The sequence below is a fragment of the Podarcis bocagei genome (genome assembly GCF_964188305.1).
Source record: "Podarcis bocagei genome assembly, chromosome: 1".
Taxonomy (NCBI): Eukaryota; Metazoa; Chordata; class Lepidosauria; order Squamata; family Lacertidae; genus Podarcis; species Podarcis bocagei.
Window position 1 is genome coordinate 86,677,377 of NC_138125.1, and position 19,226 is coordinate 86,696,602.

Genomic DNA, 19,226 nt, shown 5'->3' on the forward strand with positions numbered 1-19,226 from the left:
TACAGCGTGCATGCACTTTGGCAGAAATCAGATTGACTTCTCCAGCAGCCACAAAAGACGTTGCTAGGAACTAGATGCCCCACAAGCCCAGGAGATATTCTCTCTCTGCACATTCAGTGTTTACTGCGGTGGGAGATTGAATGTTTCTGAATTACTTTGCTTTGAAAAAACCTTAAAACTGCTTTTCAGAAAAAGCTCCTAAGGGAGCATTCAATTCATTGTGGTATTTTTAAACAGTGGAAACAAACAATAGATTGTGTGTGCACATACACACACAGAGTAATGAATATAGCAATTGATAGGACTGCATAAAAGGCAATTCGACAGGAGCTAATTCAAACCAAAGGCCTGCCTGAACAATGTGGTCTTCAGCAGCTTGCAAAATGTCAAAGGGAGGAAGCTAGAGATGTATCTCTCACCCTTCTGAACTATGCTTCAATAGAGGAGGGAGGTGGAACAGAAACACACACACCCTCCAGCAGATCTCCCAGGGCAAGCAGTATCAGCTATTTCTTTAAATTCCCTGAACTGGGCTTGGTTGGAAATACACCAGGAACGAGTGCAGATTAAACAAAGGAGCCCCATGCCTCCTGTGACAAGCTCCTGGCGTCAGCATCCTGCATTAGCTGCAGATTCCAAATGATCCAGTGCAGCCCCACAATGTTGCAGCAGTCCAAAGCAGGATGTGACCCAGGCATGACTCTTGCAAAAGTGGGGCAAGAGTGTTTTACATGTATGATGTGGCTGTGACCTTGCATGCCTTGATGGGAGAACAGAGAAGAGATGTAGGAGGGAATTGTTGTTTTTGCTCCTGGCCCTGCCCACCAGCGGCCTATGGCCCTTGGAAGTTTGCCTAGAAGAGAATGTGGCCCTCAGGCTTAAGAAGGTTCTCTGCCCCAGCCTAGCCCCTGTTCTGTCAAGATTCGCCACGAGTCATGAGCTCCACGGTCTCATTGCTCCCAGTTCCTTATCAAACCAAAGACAAGAAGTGGGTTGCACTCAAAAAGGCATGTACCACTTTATGCACATGAGGCTGCAGAACACATTCCTCTTGCACATGCCCAAGGCTGGCTGTTCCAAGCTCAAAGGAGGGATGCGCCACTGGAACAGAAGGAAGCAAAGTTATTTGATTGCCAAGGAATTTCGCGCAACAAATGCAAGCACTGAGCAAAAGCTCAGGCAGATGCCAGATCAAAAAGGAAGGGGAGGGAAGACAAAATAGGAGTTGCAGGAGAAAACAACATGAAGCTTCTTACAGTCAAAGCACTGTAAGCCAACTGAATATGAAAAGCCCCCTGGTGGAGAGTGCCAGAAAACCTTTCCTTTAGGGACCTATCCTTTTAAGGATATCAAGAGAGAGATTGCCAAACTAAAACCCAGATCAAACTTGGCTCAGCAACTAAGATAGTGGGAAGTAGCAGAAACAAGAGGGAGCCTGACCTGCTCAAGTCAAAATGCAACCACGAAAGCAAGCAATTACCTATCCCTCCTTGAGCAGGCATCTCACCAGGTAAATATCTAGGCTGGCATGTAGTAATTTGCTCTGTTTATGTGTGAGGGATAGCTCTACCTACATTCCTCTTTCTTCCAGAAGAGGGTGGCCTCATTTAACCTCCTGCCTCTATAGTGCACACTTCTCCAACCTTGTTCCTCTTTTTAAAAAAATGCAAGCTCCTGCGCTACACATACACACAAGGATTGTTCCAATTACATTCAAAAAGCAAGCATGCATTTTACCTTGCTTAAAAATCCAGATTATAAGTAACAGGAAATAAGCTTTGTTAGAATTCAAAACAAAAGTGGAGCAGCCAACAGGAAAAGGCCTGAATATTCACATATGTTCAGGGCATGCAAGCCACTCTGAAACCCAGTATAAACACAGAACAAGTGAAGCAATCTTCCCATTAAAAAAAAGTGAACATTAAAAGTTCAGGTTGGAAAACCATTGCTTACTCACACAGACAGCCCTACCTTTCCATGTCAAGTTTGGCTCCTATAACCCCTGAAAGCCATATGGCACATGCAGACACCGATAATTTCCTAACACTGATTTAGAAAGGGTGAAGTTTAAGTGAAGTGTTGTTTTTCCTGCAAGCATCCAACATGACTTGTGTCCTTCTTGGTTTCTTTGGGCAGCTCTAGGTGAGAAGAAATGCCAGGGCTGTTGCCTGTTCCACTGTGTTTTTCCACCACACGCTGAAAGTGAACCCACATAAAATGGTGGGAAGAAAGCAAATGCTCCAGGAAAAGCCTGCACTTACCCTGCACTCCTCTGAATTCATCTGTGGAAAGAAGGGAGGCGGCAGCAACAGACTTGTGCACAGAGCTGTGGCTTTATAAAGACTTTTATTTGGAATGAAAATATAGATTATTGAACCTGAAGAGTTTCTTTTCACCTCCAACCCCCTCGTGTGTTTCGTCAGAACCTGCTTAGCATTTGAGGGCTGGAGGGAGGGAGAGAGGAGTGGTCCCAGAGACAAGAAACTTAAGGACTGTGACTAGATGGCAGATTTATTTCATAGTCAAGCCCCAATGATCCCACCCATGGTCTCTTTGAAGTAAAATAAAATTCAGGCAAGGAAGCAGAAGAATCCTCAACAGGATTCTCAGTGGTCCTAGCAGGGAAAAGGGGGAGAAGAGGCCTGGCCCATAGGAAGCACTGGCTTCCAATAAAGCGCAAAATCCACCTGCCATGAGAGATTGGGAAGGGGAATCCCAGCCTTCTCTGCAGTGGAAAGCGTGGGCATGTCAGACTGTGCAGTTAGCTAGTCCTGATCCCCACAGGGGGACATTCAAGCCAACCCCAGCCATGGGAAGGGGACAGGGCCAGAGGGACTCTGGCCAGAATAAGGCAAAGGGACAGATGTGGGGAGACCAGCACATCGCCCCTCGGGTAAAACAGGGTGCAGGAGAAGGAGGAGATTTGGTCCGAGACAAAACCCAAGAAACATTCCCAGTAGCAGCAAGAGAGGGCAAGTCCCTGTCTCACACCACAGGGCAGGATGAGGCAGTGTATAAAGGGATTACTGGCAGCTCAAAAAAAAGGTGAAGCGTTTAAGAAGATCCATGTTGGTGAGGTCTCCTCCGCGGGGACCCCTCCTAGACATCGCCGTTCTCAATGCGGCTCAGCTGCTCCTCTAGCCGCCCAATGCGCTCGCCTTGCGCAGCCACAAGCATCCGCAGTGACGCCACTTCACGCAGCACTTCTTCAATGACCTGCCCGCCGTCCTGCAAGGAAGAAGAAAGCAGTGTCATGCTGCTCTTTTCAACAGGATCCCAGCTGCTCAGCTCATAACCACCCCATGACCTGTACTCCTGGGATCAGTGGGACTTGCGCCTCCTCCCCCAGTGCATGTATGAGAGGGAGTGCACCATGTATGTGTGTACACACATATGTGTGCATGTGTGTGTGCGTGTACCCACACACATGTTGGGGGAAGGAAGAAAGCAACACTGGCAAATGCTTGGTCAACACATGCACACACATAGTGGAAAGAAGCAGACATCCAAAGAAAGAAATCTTCAGCAGACTGACTGACTTCATAGGATCTGTTCAACTAGGAACAGCCTGGCATTCAGGTTAAAAATGCCCTAAAGCATCCTTTGTCCTTGACAAATTGCCTAGTAGCCGCAGACAGCCAGGAATTCCACACAGATGCCTGAGTGGGCTAGCAAAGAGCAGAGCATGGATCATCCTGTTCCTCCTCTCCAGTCTGCTTAGAAGAAGGCATTTTCTTCTTTTTTCTATCTGCCTCTGTTTCCAGGCTGGCTATGGAGGAGGGGGCATCCTTTCCCCTGCAGATAGCATGAAAATGCAGATTGCTAGCTGATTAGCAGGCTAGTAGAACGTAAGGAAAGCTCTTCTGGATCCAGCCAAAGGGTCCATGTAGCCCAGCATCCTGTGGCCAGCCAGAAGAACAGGTGAAGCCTGAACACAAGAGTCCTCTCCTCTCTCTTGCAACTGGCATTCAGAGGCATCCTGTGCCTGAAGGTAGAATATTGCCTTACCCTCAACAAATTTGCCTATAGCCACTCACACTGGTAACCTTTGTAGGCTTATTTGCTCTCTGTGCCAAGATTACTTTGCAGGGTATGGGAAGCCCACTTTCTAACCACAACCTCTAGTCAAGCCTTACTCCAATAACTGAAATAGGATGACTGCTCCAAAACTACAAAGGATTTGCTTTATTATTGGAGAGAATGCTGGAGAGTCCCAGGATGCAGTGAATATTGGACATGCAGACCTTCTCCTCCGTTCTCCCTCCCCAAGGCACATCAGAATCCTGTTCTGCTCCTTGCACTTGGCTCTAACCCACATCCACCCACACCCCAGCTCACCCGCTCTGCAACCCTGCGAGGGACGACAGAGGAGCACCAATCAAACAACCCACCCACAGAACCCCCTGTTCCGGCATAGGCGCCAGCCCTGCACATACCCCACTGGCAGCACTGACGCTAATGGCAGGCGTGGCAGCAGACTGAGACATGGCACTGGGGTGTGTGGCACTCAGCCCGGCGCTGGGGGCAGCAACGGGGCGGCTATCTTGCAGCAAGCTCCTCCGGCTGACTTTGAGGTCACGTTGCTTGGTGGGCACGTAGGCTTCGCGCAGCGAGATCAGGATGGGGCCCGCCGTCTTCCCTGCCACCCATTCCTCGGCTTCCATGGTGGCTTCTGGCCCAGCTGTGTCAGGGTACAAATCATCTTGGAACAAATCTGACTGCAGAGAGAGAGGGGGGGGCAGCGTTAAGAGCCTGGGGCAATATGGAACAGTGCTGCTCCCCCCGCCATGGGATGTACAAGGTAAAACACCCAAGAAATTTGCTGTGTTTCAAAATTTCCAATTCTCAGTCTCCACTTTATATTGGCCTATCTTACAGAGCAGTCTTAAAAGACAAAACAGACAGCGTGCTTTGACTATCACGCTATTTAACTGTCAAGCAGTAGCATTATTATTAAATCCACATAGTTTCAAAGCTAGACGGGCACAGATCCAACTTCTATGCATACAGGCATATGTATAAAGCTTGAGACCTGAACGCTGGAGGGGAGGGAGGGATTTGCTTAATGATAATAAATAATAATAGTTGCCTCAGGCACTCTGGGCGGCTTCCAACACATATAAAAACATAATAAAACATCAAACATTAAAAACCTCCCAATACAGGCCTGCCTTCAGATGTCTGCTAAAAGTTGTATAGATATTTAATGCTTATGTAATGCTCAGTTTGGTTTAAAGGCAAGTAAAGCACACACAACCATCAAATGAGAAAAAAAATGCTTCTGATCATAGAAGGAACAGGGTTGAAATGGCAATGGTTTCAGCATATGACTTTAGAAGATCCTTCTGGACAGCTGGAAACCAGAGGGAAGAACAGCGCTGGATGGAAATACAGTGGTGCCCCGCAAGACGAATGCCTCGCAAGACGGAAAACCCGCTAGACGAAAGGGTTTTCCGTTTTTGAGCTGCTTCGCAAGACGAATTTCCCTATGGGCTTGCTTCGCAAGACGAAAACGTCTTGCGAGTGTTCTGATTTTTTTTCGCTCCCCCCCCCTTTTTCTAAGCCGCTAATAGCCTTTTAGCCGCTAAGCCGCTAAGCCTTTAATAGCCGCTAATCGGGTTGCTTCACAAGACGAAAAAACCGCTAGACGAAGAGACTCGCGGAACGGATTATTTTCGTCTTGCGAGGCACCACTGTACCAAGCTACACTTTCAAAGGGACACAACCACCTGTCCCAATGGCCAGAACTGAAATGCTCACAACCTTCCAGGGTATATGAGGTTATGTGTGAACCTCCTGTCAACTTGCTGGGTGAACATGGCAGTGGCAACAGCCCCACGGATTAAGGTTTCAAGATTCTAATGCAGAACCATCAAGCCATCCACAGACAGGTCATGGCTCATCTGCAGTTGCTTGGTCCCAAAACAGAGGCAAGGGAAGCCCCCGTCCCCATCCCTCGTAGCTTAAGCAGCAGTTTCTGGAAAAAGTAGGCTAGCCCCCACTATCAAACACCCACCTTCCTTGGCACAGTCATGATAATGGGCTCACACTTGCGTTCGTGGAGTTTGTAAAACCTGCAGAAACACACCAAGAGAGAAAGATTGATGCACAAGCAGCCAGTCAAGTCTACCAGTTCTTTCGCTGCTGTCACACACACACACACACACGCCCAGCCCCAGCATTATTCAGAATACCTGGCAATCTCACACTTGTTGACATCCAGACCCCGCTTGGGCATCCATCCCATGCCACGCTGGGGTTCTTTGCTAGTGAATGTGTTCAGGAAGTGGATGTAGGGTGCTTCTGCCGTGATCTCGAAGTACCGGATGCTGGAGTCACCCTGGAAGGGGGAGAGGGCAAAAAGGATGCACACAGTGTTACTAAGCCTATAGAGGACATTGTGATGCTTGGCATCCCTGGGCGGGCCACTTCCCCCCTGAGCACTTCGCTTTCAGTGGGACAGACTGGTTGAGGAAGAGGGCCAAGGGAATGCCCACCTTGCATGGTATTAACTCCCACTTCAGAGAGAGGGTACAAACCCAGAGTTCTGGAACCCCAAGGAGAAGCCAGCTTTGCCCTTGAAGCATCTTATACAGAGGTCAGACCCTGGAATCCACTTAGTTCAGTATTCTCTACAGCAGCTTTCCCCCAACCTGACGTCCTCCAGACATTGGTAAGACTCCAACTACCATCAGCCCCAGCCAGCATGGGATATGGTATGGGATGATGGGAATTGTAGTCCAAAGCATCTGGAAAACACCAGGTTGGGGGCATCTGGCCTACAGGGACTGGCTGCCCTATTTGTAGATGCCGGGGAATGAAACTTGAACCTTTTCCTTGTTTATTTTACTTTATTTATTGGATTTATATATTATATAACATACCTGAAGGTATATTAAACTGCAAGCTGTCAAATGCAGACTCTGATTTTAACTTAATTTCCCTAATTCCTGCCTAGCAGGAAAGCATACCTTGCCACAGACATAGACAACGTTGGTGTCCGGGTCATAGAAGGGAAGAAGGGCCCCATTGCTTGAGTCCAGCTCTTGCAATGCCATGGGCTCCTCCAGATTCTCCTGCAAAAACAGAAAGGCACAGGTTGCAGACCTCCTTGTTCAAATGCTATCCTTCACACCATCGCAATCTTGATCTGATGATTCACCTGCCATCCATCCTGATACCACTCACTTGAGAGCAAGAGGGGAGCGGACTCCACATGTCCATCGAACCCACCGAGATTGAAAACCCAGCGTGGTTAAGACCCTCATTGAGGGGTGGGGGCAAGTCTGTTTGCACAAAGCAGTCTCTCTTCAGATGTTGCCTCTCACCTCTCAAACACATGGCGTTCAACAGGAGTTCTTTGCTCAGGACAAGAGACCCTGAACACACAGAGAGAGCTTACACACACACACACACACACACACCCCCCACCACCACCACATTCCCCACACATCTCGCTCCCAGATCCACCTTCCCACTCACCGGGTCCCAAAGTGCCAGCTGCCGTTCACTCATACGGCTGAAACCTGTCGTGAAGATCTTCCCATCTGCTAAGAAAATGGCCCGCATAGGGCGTGCTCCCTCATGGGCTTTCTCCTTCTCCTGTGAAGCAAAAAAAAAAAAAAAAAAGGTAAGATGTGGGGAATTCAAGAGGTGAAGCAGCAGGCAGGCTCCGCTATACAGTGGTGCCTCGCAAGACGAAATTAATTCGTTCCGCAAGTTTTTTCTTCTTGCGAGTTTTTCGTCTTGCGAAGCACGGTTTCCCATAGGAATGCATTGAAAATCAATCAATGCGTTCCTATGGAGACCGTCCGGGGACAGAGGGGAAGCGCCGCTCTGTCCCCTCTTTTGAAGCAAGGGGCTGCGGGGAGAAGATCGCTTCTCCCCGCCGCCCCTTGCTTCAAAAGAGGTCCGGGGACAGCGGGAAGCGCTTCCCGCTGTCCCCGGACCTGGGGCTGCGGGGAGAAGATCGCTTCTTCCCCGCTGTCCCCGGACCTCTTTTGAAGCAAGGGGCTGCAGGGAGATCGCTTCTCCCCGCCGCCCCTTGCTTCAAAAGAGGTCCGGGGACAGCGGGAAGCGCTTCCCGCTGTCCCCGGACTGCGGGGAGAAGATCGCTTCTTCCCCGCTGTCCCCGGACCTCTTTTGAAGCAAGGGGCTGCAGGGAGATCGCTTCTCCCCGCCGCCCCTTGCTTCAAAAGAGGTCCGGGGACAGCAGGAAGCGCTTCCCGCTGTCCCCGGACCTGGGGCTGCGGGGAGAAGATCGCTTCTTCCCCGCTGTCCCCGGACCTCTTTTGAAGCAAGGGGCTGCAGGGAGATCGCTTCTCCCCGCCGCCCCTTGCTTCAAAAGAGGTCCGGGGACAGCAGGAAGCGCTTCCCGCTGTCCCCGGACCTGGGGCTGCGGGGAGAAGATCGCTTCTCCCCGCCGCCCCTTGCTTCAAAAGAGGTCCGGGGACAGCGGGGAAGACCCGCTGTCCCCAGAGCTTGCGGGGCAAGCTTCGTTTTGCGAAGCAAGCCCATAGGGAAATTCGTCTTGCGAGGCGTTCGTCTTGCGGGGCACCACTGTACTGCAGCACAAATGCAGGTTTTGCTCCCGTATCTGCTATGCTGGATCCGAACTACAACAGGAGACTCACTCATCTGAGTTTACATTCCCCCTAAAATCATGAGCGCCTTTCCCCAGGGTCAGACTGTGTCTGGCCCTCAGCAGCTCATTCCACCCCACTCCAGAGGAAGATACGTGGAGGTGTCTTGTATGCAGAAGGGTCTGAGACTCAAATCTTGTATGCAGAAGGGTCTGAGACTCAAATCTAGGCATCTCCACTTAGGAGGGCCTCTCACCGCAGGGCTGAGAGACTCGTTCTGAGAGCCACTGCTGTAGTCAGCGCAGGCAACATGGGGCTGTGTAGACAAAGGGTATGATCTGGAGTCTAAAAAGACACGGTGTTCAGATAGTAAGGCATTTGATGCGTCTGTGTGTTCCTTTAACAGCAGCAGAATTTAAAAGCCACTCTTGGTGCATTGTTATATACGGCTATACTGTGTAGATGTGTTTATGCTGCGCTTGGGGCCTCAGCTCACTTTGCCCCCAAACCCCACCTTCCCATCATCCCATTGCCAATGCCCTTCCTTTACACCTCACCCCAACCCACCTATCCCCACATTCCCTTTACCACAGCTGCCACTGGCAGTGGGGAGGGAATGAAGGGGAGAAGGCTTTTCTCCTCTTCCGTTTCCCCCAGTCTCAGCCAGGGCAAAGGAGCCTTCATTTTAAAATACAGGTTTCCTTCTCTCAGCAGCAACAGGTAGATGAAGAGGAGAAGGACTTTCCCCGCCTTCAGTTCCTTCCACCTGGCAAGTGGCTGTGGCGAAGGCAGAGGGAGGGAGGGAGGGAGGGCGTGCCTGGGCCACCTGCCCACTCAGGGCTTCTTGGGCTTCCTTCGCCCTGTTTTAACTTGAGTATTCATGTGCCCTTGTTCGCCAGCATGACGACAGATGAATGCAAATACAGCATAGAGATACGTGATTTTGAAATATTACTTCCTTCTTAAAATAACCTTTTTATATTAAAAAAATTAGCCCATTTTCATCCCTTCTTCAGATTCCAGATCAACCTATGTAGGAGAGGGGAAAAGAAGGAAGAGGTTGGGCCTCAGAGGTCACAACACATTGAATTATATACAGGCCCAAGCTAGGAACAGCAGGGAGATCTGGGGAAGCAATCTCACAGATAACACCAATTTAATCATTTCCCAATCCTATACAGCACTGCCAATTTATATATAGTCACATACCAAAACTGGGGCTTAGCTGGAAACACCTGTGAATTGATTTCTCAATAATATTACAGAAACACACCTGGGAAATGCTAATGCATTATCATTGACAGCATGATCAGATTCCTGAGACGCCTGACGAGAAGCCCTTATTAATTCTCATAAAAGGCTTGGGAGGGAGAGGGAAGAGAGGAAGAGGTGGGTGAAGCCTCGGAGGGATCCGATGAGGATTCCAGAACAGGGGTGGGGGACCAGTGGCTCTCCAGATGTTTTTGGATTACACCATCCCCAACTATCAGACGAGCTCCCGAGGGCTGAAGGGAGTTCACCCTTGTTTCACAGCTTTTCTCTGCATAGATCTCCTGCTTCTGCTCCCCTATTTAGCATCATCTTATCAACCTCATGCCTCCTTCCCTCCTGTATATTTTGCCATTAGCACAGTGTCCCCTACGTAGCAAAGATGACACCACCTTGAACTCTTGCTGATATGTGCGCACACACATGTAAATTCATTTACTTCATCTGAAAATGTGCATAACTTGCTCTACCGAAAATGAAAGTGCAAATTCTGGTTTTTGCCGGTTGTGAAATTTAGATTCATCGTAAGCCAGCACCTCTGCCTAGAGCACATTCCATATGCAGTCTTCATCTTCAATTAAAATTAGGCTTCTCCAAGCGCTACCCAATAAGCAATATAAACACTGCCACGCATCAGAGCCTATCTTATAGATAGCCCACTAACATGTCAACTACATAAAGATCAGCACTGCTGAGAGCTAATTAACCCAGGAGGCAAAGCGTGAGCTTCCCATCACCAAATTACTGCACAGTCAAAGCAGCGCAGGTCACATCTCAAGCGTGAGCCTTGCAACCAAGCTAGAAAAGGGGACTAGGGAGGCACAAACTACAGAGAGATACCACTGCTCAGATAACAGGGCAGGGAGGACCGACTGTGGCCCAAACACATCCCACTGCAACATTCCCAAAACACAAAGGTGGGTCCCTTTGACTTGCAGAATGGCCAGGAAGTAATAGATTGCCAAAGAGAGGGAACACTCATGTAAAGAGGTCAAGAATGGCAAGACAGACAGGCCAGAACCCAAAAGCTTCAAAGGAGGGAGAAACATACCGCAACAACCTGCCCACGGCGGGGGTCAATGATGCGCACACTTTTATCCTTGCAGGCTGAGCAGAAGAGGCTGCCGTCACGGTTCCAGCTGACATTATAAATGAGGTCAGGATGCAGATCTTCCAGGCGGTAAAGCTCCTCAGTTGTGCCCACGTTCCACACGATCACCACGTTGTCACAGCCTGGGGGAAAACGGTGTTCATTGGAAGAGGTTTGCCACTGAGTTCTGCGTTAGGCTGCCCTTAACTTTGGGTCTCAACCGCCCCAGCCTGTAAGCTTGCAGCCAGATGTTCTCCACTTTTATTCTGCCTCTTACTCCACCACCACCACCACAGATGGTACCTGCACTGAGGAGGACGTTGCGGGCAGTTGGATGCCAAGTGATGATGCCCACACGCTTAGAGTGCCCTTCTAGAACAACCACTGGCTCCGTCAGAGGCAGTGTCAATCCATTCTCGGGGATCTGCCATACCTGGAGAGAAAGATGGGAGTGAAATGGCTCAGCCGGCAAAGCACTTTCGTCTGCTCCGGTCCTGTCACCAGTGGCAGCCTCCCACAAACCTCGCTCTCCCATCACCCTGAACCAAACGCCAAACAACATCCAGCCACCCGTGGGGGGGGGGGGAGTACACTCTGGCTTTAGCTTGCTCCACACCAAAGGGTCATTCTCCTGATCCCATCATCCCACATTCTGCGGGTAGCATCTTGCTTCCCATATCTACAGCCCAGCTAACAGCTCCTCCGTCTGAATTCTTTGCCCTGTGCATTGAATTGTAACAAAACACATTTGCATATGCAAACTTAATTTGCCTAATATAGTCCGCCTCTGCTAAATAATCATGATAAGAGACCAAGCTGTATCTGGGGCAGTCAACAGGCCTCCCCACCCTGCTACTGAAAACCTTGCTCAGCTATCCTGCCTGTATACACATACCAAACTTCAGAGAGTCTGTGCTTCCAAGCCTCCACAATCTGAAGGACTAGAAACTTGCTTTAAAAATAGAATTTTCAAATGCACAGCATGCTCAATTTGCCACTCAATAGTGACTGCTTGATTCATTAATATGTACAGCCCCAACCTTCTGTATATATTTAGCCAAGAGCATGGCTACAGGTGAGGCCCCCCTTCTCTCTCTCTCTCTCTCTCTCTCTCTCTCTCTCTCTCTCTCTCACACACACACACACACACACACACAGTCATTTTACCAGCTGCCCCTCACCATAACAGTGCAATCCTCAGAGCCACTAGCGATGACGTTATCATTGTGCGGGCACCAGTCAATGTCCAAAACAGGTCCTGTGTGCCCACACACCGTAGGGTAAGACTTATCAATGCGTCCGGTCTGGGGAAAAATAACCAAAGGGGACAAGAGTCATCAGGCAGTCCCTTCCAGGCTCCTCAAATCAACTATCCTGTTTCCTGTCCCAGCTTTCCCCATTTGCCCCACAAGACTACCAGCAGTCCCAGTACAACCCCTCTGTTCCATCCCTCAGTACCCCTAAAATATTATGTGCTCGAAGACACAAAACACAAGATAGGAGAAGAAGCAGCAGGAGGAATGATATATTGAGACCCAAGTTAGAATATTGCAAGATTCGGGACAAGATAAAAGAAAGTACTTCTTCGTGCAGTGCAGTGCAGAATTAAACTATGGAACTCTCTCCCACATGAGGCAGTGGTGACCACCAACCTGGATGACTTTAAGAAAGGATTAGACTAATTCAGGGAGGACAAAGCTAACAATGGCTACTAGCAGGGATGGCTATGCTCTGCCTCCATAACCAGAGGCCACATGGAAACCGCAGGAGGGGAAGAGTGTGCCTGGGTCCTGCTTGCAGGTTTCCCACAAGGCATCTGGTTGGCCACTGTGGGAACAGGATGCTGGACTAGATGAGTCCCTCTTCTTATGAGCTGAGAAATTCTTGGGGCCAGTCAACCTTGTGCACATCTTCCCTATTCCTACACCCATCCATTGACATCCCCAGTACAGTGGTACCTCTAGTTATGAACTTAATTCGTTCCGGAGGTCCGTTCTTAACCTGAAACTGTTCTTAACTAGAAGGCGTCCTTTCGCTAATGGGGCCTCTTGCTGCCGCTGGCACACGATTTCCGTTCTCATCCTGGGGCAAAGTTCTCACCTCGAGGTAACGCTTCCAGGTTAGCAGAGTTTGTAACCTGAAGCATTTGTAACCTGAGGCGTTTGTAACTCGAGGAACCACTGTACTTAAGAGTGTTAGGGTCGGGAGGGACTTCAAAGTGTCATCTAGTCTAACCTTCTGCTAACGCAGGAAATCTGTGGCTGACGCCACCCCCAATGGTCACTGGCTTCTGCTTAAGAACCTCTAACGAAGGCGAGCCCAGTGCTTCCCAAGTCAGACTGTTCCCTCACCTTCTGTAGCGGGAGCACCATGAAGGCCCCTCCTCCACTGGCCTCTATAATCACAGCCACAAACTTGGGGTTGACAGCGCAGAAAGTGCTGTCCCAAGTGACTCGTGACACCCGGATGTCATCGTAGCACTGGTCATTCTTGACGGGCTGCCCAAAGACGTGGCGGAATTTGCTCTGGCGCACAACCTTTCGGAAGGACATGGCTGCAGAGGCAGAAGAGAAGAAAAGCGACACACCTTTATAATCTCGCAGGCTGGCCATGCACAATGCTCCCCAAGGGCGATGCTGCAATAGGATTTCTAATAGGATTGTAATAAGGTTGTTCAGAAATGTGGAACAGGAATCAAAGGAATTCGGCAGAGCTGCTGCACAGATTGCAATCACTTCACTTGCTGAAGATGTTGCAGGTCCGACCTCTTTCGACAATGAGCAGGAAGCCTCGGGTGCTCTTGATCAAACTTGGACCCCCCCAAAACATTCATATTCCCCCCTACATACATAAATACCTCTGTGCACTCAGGCTCTCGGCAGCTCTACATTTTTGGCCTCCGTACAAATTTTTGCACTCCAGCTCATTTTATAATTGACAACTCGCATTTTCTCTGTGCTTTGCTTCTGTGTATAGGCAATAGTCACGTGCAGAGGCTCATTGATGACTCTGGCTGGATTATTTGCCACTTGTTGTCCTGTTTCTGTTTCAATCGCTGCTAGTCTATCGTCTAATATCCAACCTCCTTTATTACGGGAGGGTGGGGTTCTACCTTGATTCGGCTCTATGCAGGTGGGAGGGAAACACAGCGGAAGAGGGAATTAGCAGCTTTCTCCTTTATGAATCCTGCAGTAGAATCCCAGATTGATTCCAAACACTTGCCTTTTCAATAGATGCGTGCACACCGTAAATCAAAAGATACAGTGCTCTACACAATCTGGTACACAGGCTCTGCTATTGCATTTCTTTGGTTTACATGTGAAATGCCAGAAACGAAAATACACTTACAAGACCAGAGTAAATACCCACCCCAATGTCACCCCTGAAAAGTGGCAGGCCAAAATCACTGAAGTTAAAACCCCTTAGTGTAATTAATCAAAAGGCCCCATCAAGGCCTATCTATGGATGACTGACAGCGGTCAGTCGCAAGAGAAGGAAAACGCACTGAACTTCCTGTAGCCTTATATAGACGTGTTTTTCATGGAAGCAGTGCCCACCAAAAGCAAAATTCAGCCTGCTGCTTCAACACCTGATCTGAGTGAGACCAAACAAAAACCTTTAAGGCTAGAAGCAAGCATTTAAAAGCTCTGCAACCACAGCACACAACCCTTACAGTAAAGGGAATCAATCCATTTAAGCACAAGTTCTGTTTCAAGCACACAGTCGTAAGACTTTTGGGGAGATGGGGTAGGAACTTCCGTCTTCAGGTTTCAGTGGCAGCCCCACCCACTACTCCGAACTGTAACCAGGTGTGACTCAAAGCCACAGGAGAAAAGTTCCCTTTGGGTGGTTCCTGTGAGAATGGCCGATGACAGAGAAGGACTCAAGAATGGGCAAGCCTTGTTTATTCTTCTGCGCAGCCAGGAAAACTTTGGAGGAAGACAGGAAGGTGTAGGAGAATTGGATGAATGCTACCTAACATCAGCGAACCAGAACTTTGAACCCAGAAGTCTTCCTGTTTTGGAGTTTGGGGACCAAAAGGAGACGGAGGGAGAAAACAACATAAAGCAAGAACTTGAGAAAAGCAACGGGTTCAGGGTTGTTGTTGTACACACACACACACACACACACACACACACACACACTCCTTTCCTCGGGAAAGGAAGTGTTTCCCGAAAACTCATTTCCTGCAAGAAACAACCCCACAGGGAAATGGTTAAATCACAGCACAGTTGGTCCACTGAAGCCGCAGCCGGATGTGCAGCCGAACATTTTGCAACCAAAGCGCAACTGTTACTATTGGACGAAAAGGGACCAGAAGAATCTGGCGCAAGGAAGGTGTGGCCCCACCAGCGCTTACCTGGAGCATACCCTACCTTCCTCCAAACTACAACATACCCTTTTAAGGGACCAAGGCATTATACAAGCCTTGCCGGGGTGAGGGGAGTGACCTGACCGGGTACTTTTTCAATAGGGAAGAGCAACTCTGCTGGGGTTTAGCCCCAGAAACTACTGAATCCTAGCGGTCGAGCCCGGTGGCACAGACGCAGCCAAAGGGAGCCTCTGAGCACCTACAAAGTGCTTTCCCTCCCCCTGGCACCGAGGAACCGCTCCCTTATACATGCATTTTGGTTTGCATATAAGCAGCAAGCTCTGGATCTAGAAAGTACCGAAAGGGAAGCTGGGGAGGCGGGGTGGGGAAATTGCCGCTCCCTTCCCGTTCCCGGCACCGGAGAGGCAAAGGCACAGCAGCAGGGCGGGACTCTGGGGAGGCGGGGGCGCAGAGGAACAGCGACCGAGCTGGGTCTGGCGAAACCGACGCCTCCGCCTCTTCCTCCCCTCTTGAGCCTGCCTGATTCCCCGCTCTTCCCGCCCGGGAAGCGCCTCCGGGCCCGGCTCTCTCCGCCTCCCCTCTCCCCACCCGCAATGCCCGCCGAGCTTCACCCGCCCATCGCCACTCACCGGCTGGGGAGGACGGGGGCGACCGCAGCAGCCTCTCCTTTGCGCGCTGCCCAGGGCGGTGCAGGCGGCTGCGGGGAGGGAGGGAGGGAGCAGCAGCAGAAGCAGGAGGAGGAGGACCCGGGCTGGGCTGGGCTCTCGGCGGCTACAGGAAGTGACAGCAGCAGCGGCGAGGGCAGGCCGAGGAAGCTTCCTTCCCCGCGCCCAGTTCACCTGCCTTCGGGGCTGGGAGAGGCGAGGCGAGGGGAAGGGCTGCCTCTGGGGTCAGCGGCCGGCCACGCACCCCGGCGCGCGCCAAGGGCTGCCTGCCCGGGCAACACCCGCCGCGACGGGACGGGGGAGATGGGCCGGGCCGGGCCGGGCCCAAGAACTGCCGTCTCCGCCGCTTGTCTTGGCGCGCAATTTCCAGGCTGCAAGGGTGGCGCAAGAGACTGTGCGCAGAACTCCGCCAGCCTGGCGTTTTTCGACTGCGGGGCCGTCCCCCTGCTTGAGTCGAGGAGAGAGTGCCTCTGAGCATGCGCCGAGTGCATTCCTGCTTTCCCTGCCGGGAACTAATGAGAGTAACCAAACTGTGAAGGGAAGGCGGGGATTTTTCAGGAGGTCTCCTTTGGTGGAATTGTGGGCGTCGGAACCGCCTTTCTTGATGAGAAACTTGCTCCTAGTGATGTAAAAGTTACCTTAGGGTGATGGGAGGCTATAAAGCTTCTCAGGGCAGGGACGGAGCCACCCTCTCATTCTGCGCATAATATAATATAAGTGATTCTGAGATCGCATACACACCATTTCCTTTGACTCGCAGGGCGTTTTAAGCCTGCCAGTTCCGTGTCGGCCGGTGCGTGGAAGGTGCCTGAGCCCGCTGGTGTGGACTGTCCTGAACTGTACTTGGAAGGAGACACGCAACTGCTTCAAGGCAGGATGGGCTTGTTCAGAATTTGTTGCAGTTCTTAACCCCCTCAATGTACATCAGGCATTAAGAAAGAAAACAGCAGAAAAAGTTCCCTGCCCCAAAGAGCTTACATTCGAATTTGAATGTGAAGCCAGTGGTTGTACAGTGGTACCTCAGGTTAAGAACTTAATTCATTCTGGAGGTCCGTTCTTCACCTGAAACTGTTCTTAACCTAAAGCACCACTTTAGCTAATGGGGCCTCCTGCTGCTGCGCCACTGCTGCACGATTTCTGTTCTCATCCTGAAGTAAAGTTCTTAACCCGAGGTACTATAGGTTAGTGGAGTCTAACCTGAAGCGTCTGTAACCTGAGGTACCACTATATTCCAATGCTCGCTTGCGTGGGAGTAAGTCTCATTGAACTCAGTTAGGCTTTCTTCTGAGTAGACACATAGGATTGCCCTGACAAGTGAAATGGGTGAACTAGGGAGCAAATGGGAAGAAGGGGTGGATTTTGGACCCCATCCCAGTAGAGGTTGGCCATTAGGTAAGAGAGGCGTGGCTCCACCAACCTCAGACTGCTCTTAGCCAGCTCCTGCCTGCCTGTCTGTCATCCTCCTTACAACCTTTCAGGGAGTGGCACAGCCTATCAACCTCCTCCTCCTCCTCTTTGGTCTCTGTGTTGCCTTTTGTAGAACTCAGCAGGGGGCAGGATGGGGACAAAGCTGGAATTAGTTGACTCAGCTTGTCCTTGACCCTGGCTTCCAGCCTTCTGCCCCATCAGTCCCAATAGGCACCAGGTTTTTGCAACTAATCCTGACCTTTGCAGGAACTGAAGACATTGATTGGGATTCAACTAAGTTTTGCTCAGAGTAGATGCATTGGAATTAATGTTCAATGGGTCTAATTTGTCTAAAAAAGTTGACTGCCACTCTTGATCTTCCTGGGGCTCGGGATGTATGCTTGGGAAACTGCTTCCTCTGTGAATCTGTATGTTATCAGAGGTGGGTCAATTGTAAATACCACAAAACAATTTTAAGTTTATGACTGGGATCTCTGTTGCATGAATTAGAGCACAAACAATTTATGCATATTAAGCTTATATAGTGTTATGACAATCTGTATTATCTGTATTATTTCCAAAAGACTTCCAAAAATGTCTGCAACTGCATGCTCTAGTTTGAAACTCAAATGCATGAAAAACTGTTGCAAAAAAAGAACTAAACCAATTGAGGAAGCTTATATGGCTGATAAGGACTTTGCTAAATCCTCTATATTTTTGTTACATTCAACTTATTAAAGTAACACATGCAAGAGAGATGCATTGCAAACATCTCAGAAGTAAGCCCCCCATGTTCAATTGGATTTACTCCATATTTAGTTATTTAATCAAACATTTCACTTTTTTACATAAGGCCTTCCCAGAATCAGGAAGCTTCCCCATTATCGCTAGGGCTATTACCATAAAATTGCAGTAGATTACCTAATGTGTATTTGTGGAGCTCGCTCAGTTAACAATATGTTGCCATATTTTATACCATGTTCTGCCTAGAAGGAAATTTGATGAGAAAATGATGCAAAACAGGAATGGCCTAATTAAAAGAGTTCATCACCAGGAGGGAAAAGCTTACACGGAAAGTTGCAAAGTTTTTGACGGCTCAGAAATGTAGGAGATTTGCTTTGTTGAAAGGCATTTGTATGTACTATCTTTCATTATCTTCCCTCTGCTGAAAGTGGTTTTACCTCTTTTGATTTTACCTGTTTTATCTTCTGTTGTTTGTGATCTTTGAGATGACCTTGTTCATTTAACAATAAAGCAATAAACATAATTGAGATTGAGTGTAAATTGAAAGCTGGCGTGTTGTTACACCACACATATAATGTAATCCAACTACATAGAACGTATTCCCTGCTTTGTTTTCATATACCCTGAGCCGCCTGTTAAATCCAGTTCTAAAGCAGGCACATCCAACTTCCAAGAGACTGCAATCTACTCCCACTATAAAAAAAGCTGACAGTGATCTACTCATTGGATTGACCAGAGTTGTTGAGCTTTGACACGCCCCGATCGACCGGTAGATTGCGATCAACTTGTTAAACATCCCTGTTCTAAAGGGTGTGTGTTGCCAAGAGTTGTCAATAATTTCAGCGCAGTGCTTGGAGGAATCACCTTTTGCATATATCATATTCTTGTTTTCTTGAGGCTAATGAGACTACCCTGGCTTCCATCCCCCCAAAGTGAGTGTTGTTTCCAGGAAGACCCTGGCTGCATTTATGCAGACTAGGGCATGAGTTATACTGAATTCAGTGGGACTGGCTTGTGAATAATCATGCATAGTATCCTATGGTGTGGTGTCTTGTGTCCAGAGTTGGAAAATCAGCCACTATGTGGAGCTAAAGGTACAGAAAAGTAGGGAAGGACTGCAAGTGCTATGGGTGTGA

The 19,226-nt window shown here is 49.4% G+C and overlaps 1 protein-coding gene and 1 long non-coding RNA gene across 3 annotated transcripts; one reads left to right on the forward strand and one right to left on the reverse strand.

Annotated features, from left to right (window-relative positions):
* Positions 1-2,327: 2,327 nt before the first annotated feature.
* CORO1B (coronin 1B) lies at positions 2,328-16,040 on the reverse strand. 2 transcript variants are annotated; one of them, XM_081206743.1, is made up of 11 exons: positions 15,904-16,040; positions 13,293-13,495; positions 12,123-12,245; positions 11,245-11,374; positions 10,903-11,084; positions 7,483-7,602; positions 6,972-7,076; positions 6,195-6,340; positions 6,017-6,074; positions 4,437-4,718; positions 2,328-3,228 (listed from the first exon to the last, which is right to left on the reverse strand). In XM_081206743.1, exons 2-11 carry the CDS (start codon positions 13,491-13,493, stop codon positions 3,100-3,102), a joined length of 1,476 nt encoding a protein of 491 aa, XP_081062869.1. In that variant the 5' UTR covers positions 13,494-13,495; positions 15,904-16,040; the 3' UTR covers positions 2,328-3,099. The 2 variants fall into 2 exon arrangements, with proteins under 2 accessions (XP_081062869.1, XP_081062870.1); XM_081206744.1 differs by lacking the exon at positions 15,904-16,040 and adding an exon at positions 15,612-15,775.
* Positions 16,041-16,278: 238 nt separating this feature from the next.
* On the forward strand, positions 16,279-18,617 carry LOC308594136. The gene is made up of 2 exons (XR_014011356.1): positions 16,279-16,963; positions 17,197-18,617. It is a non-coding gene; the product is annotated as an uncharacterized lncRNA (long non-coding RNA).
* Positions 18,618-19,226: the final 609 nt, after the last annotated feature.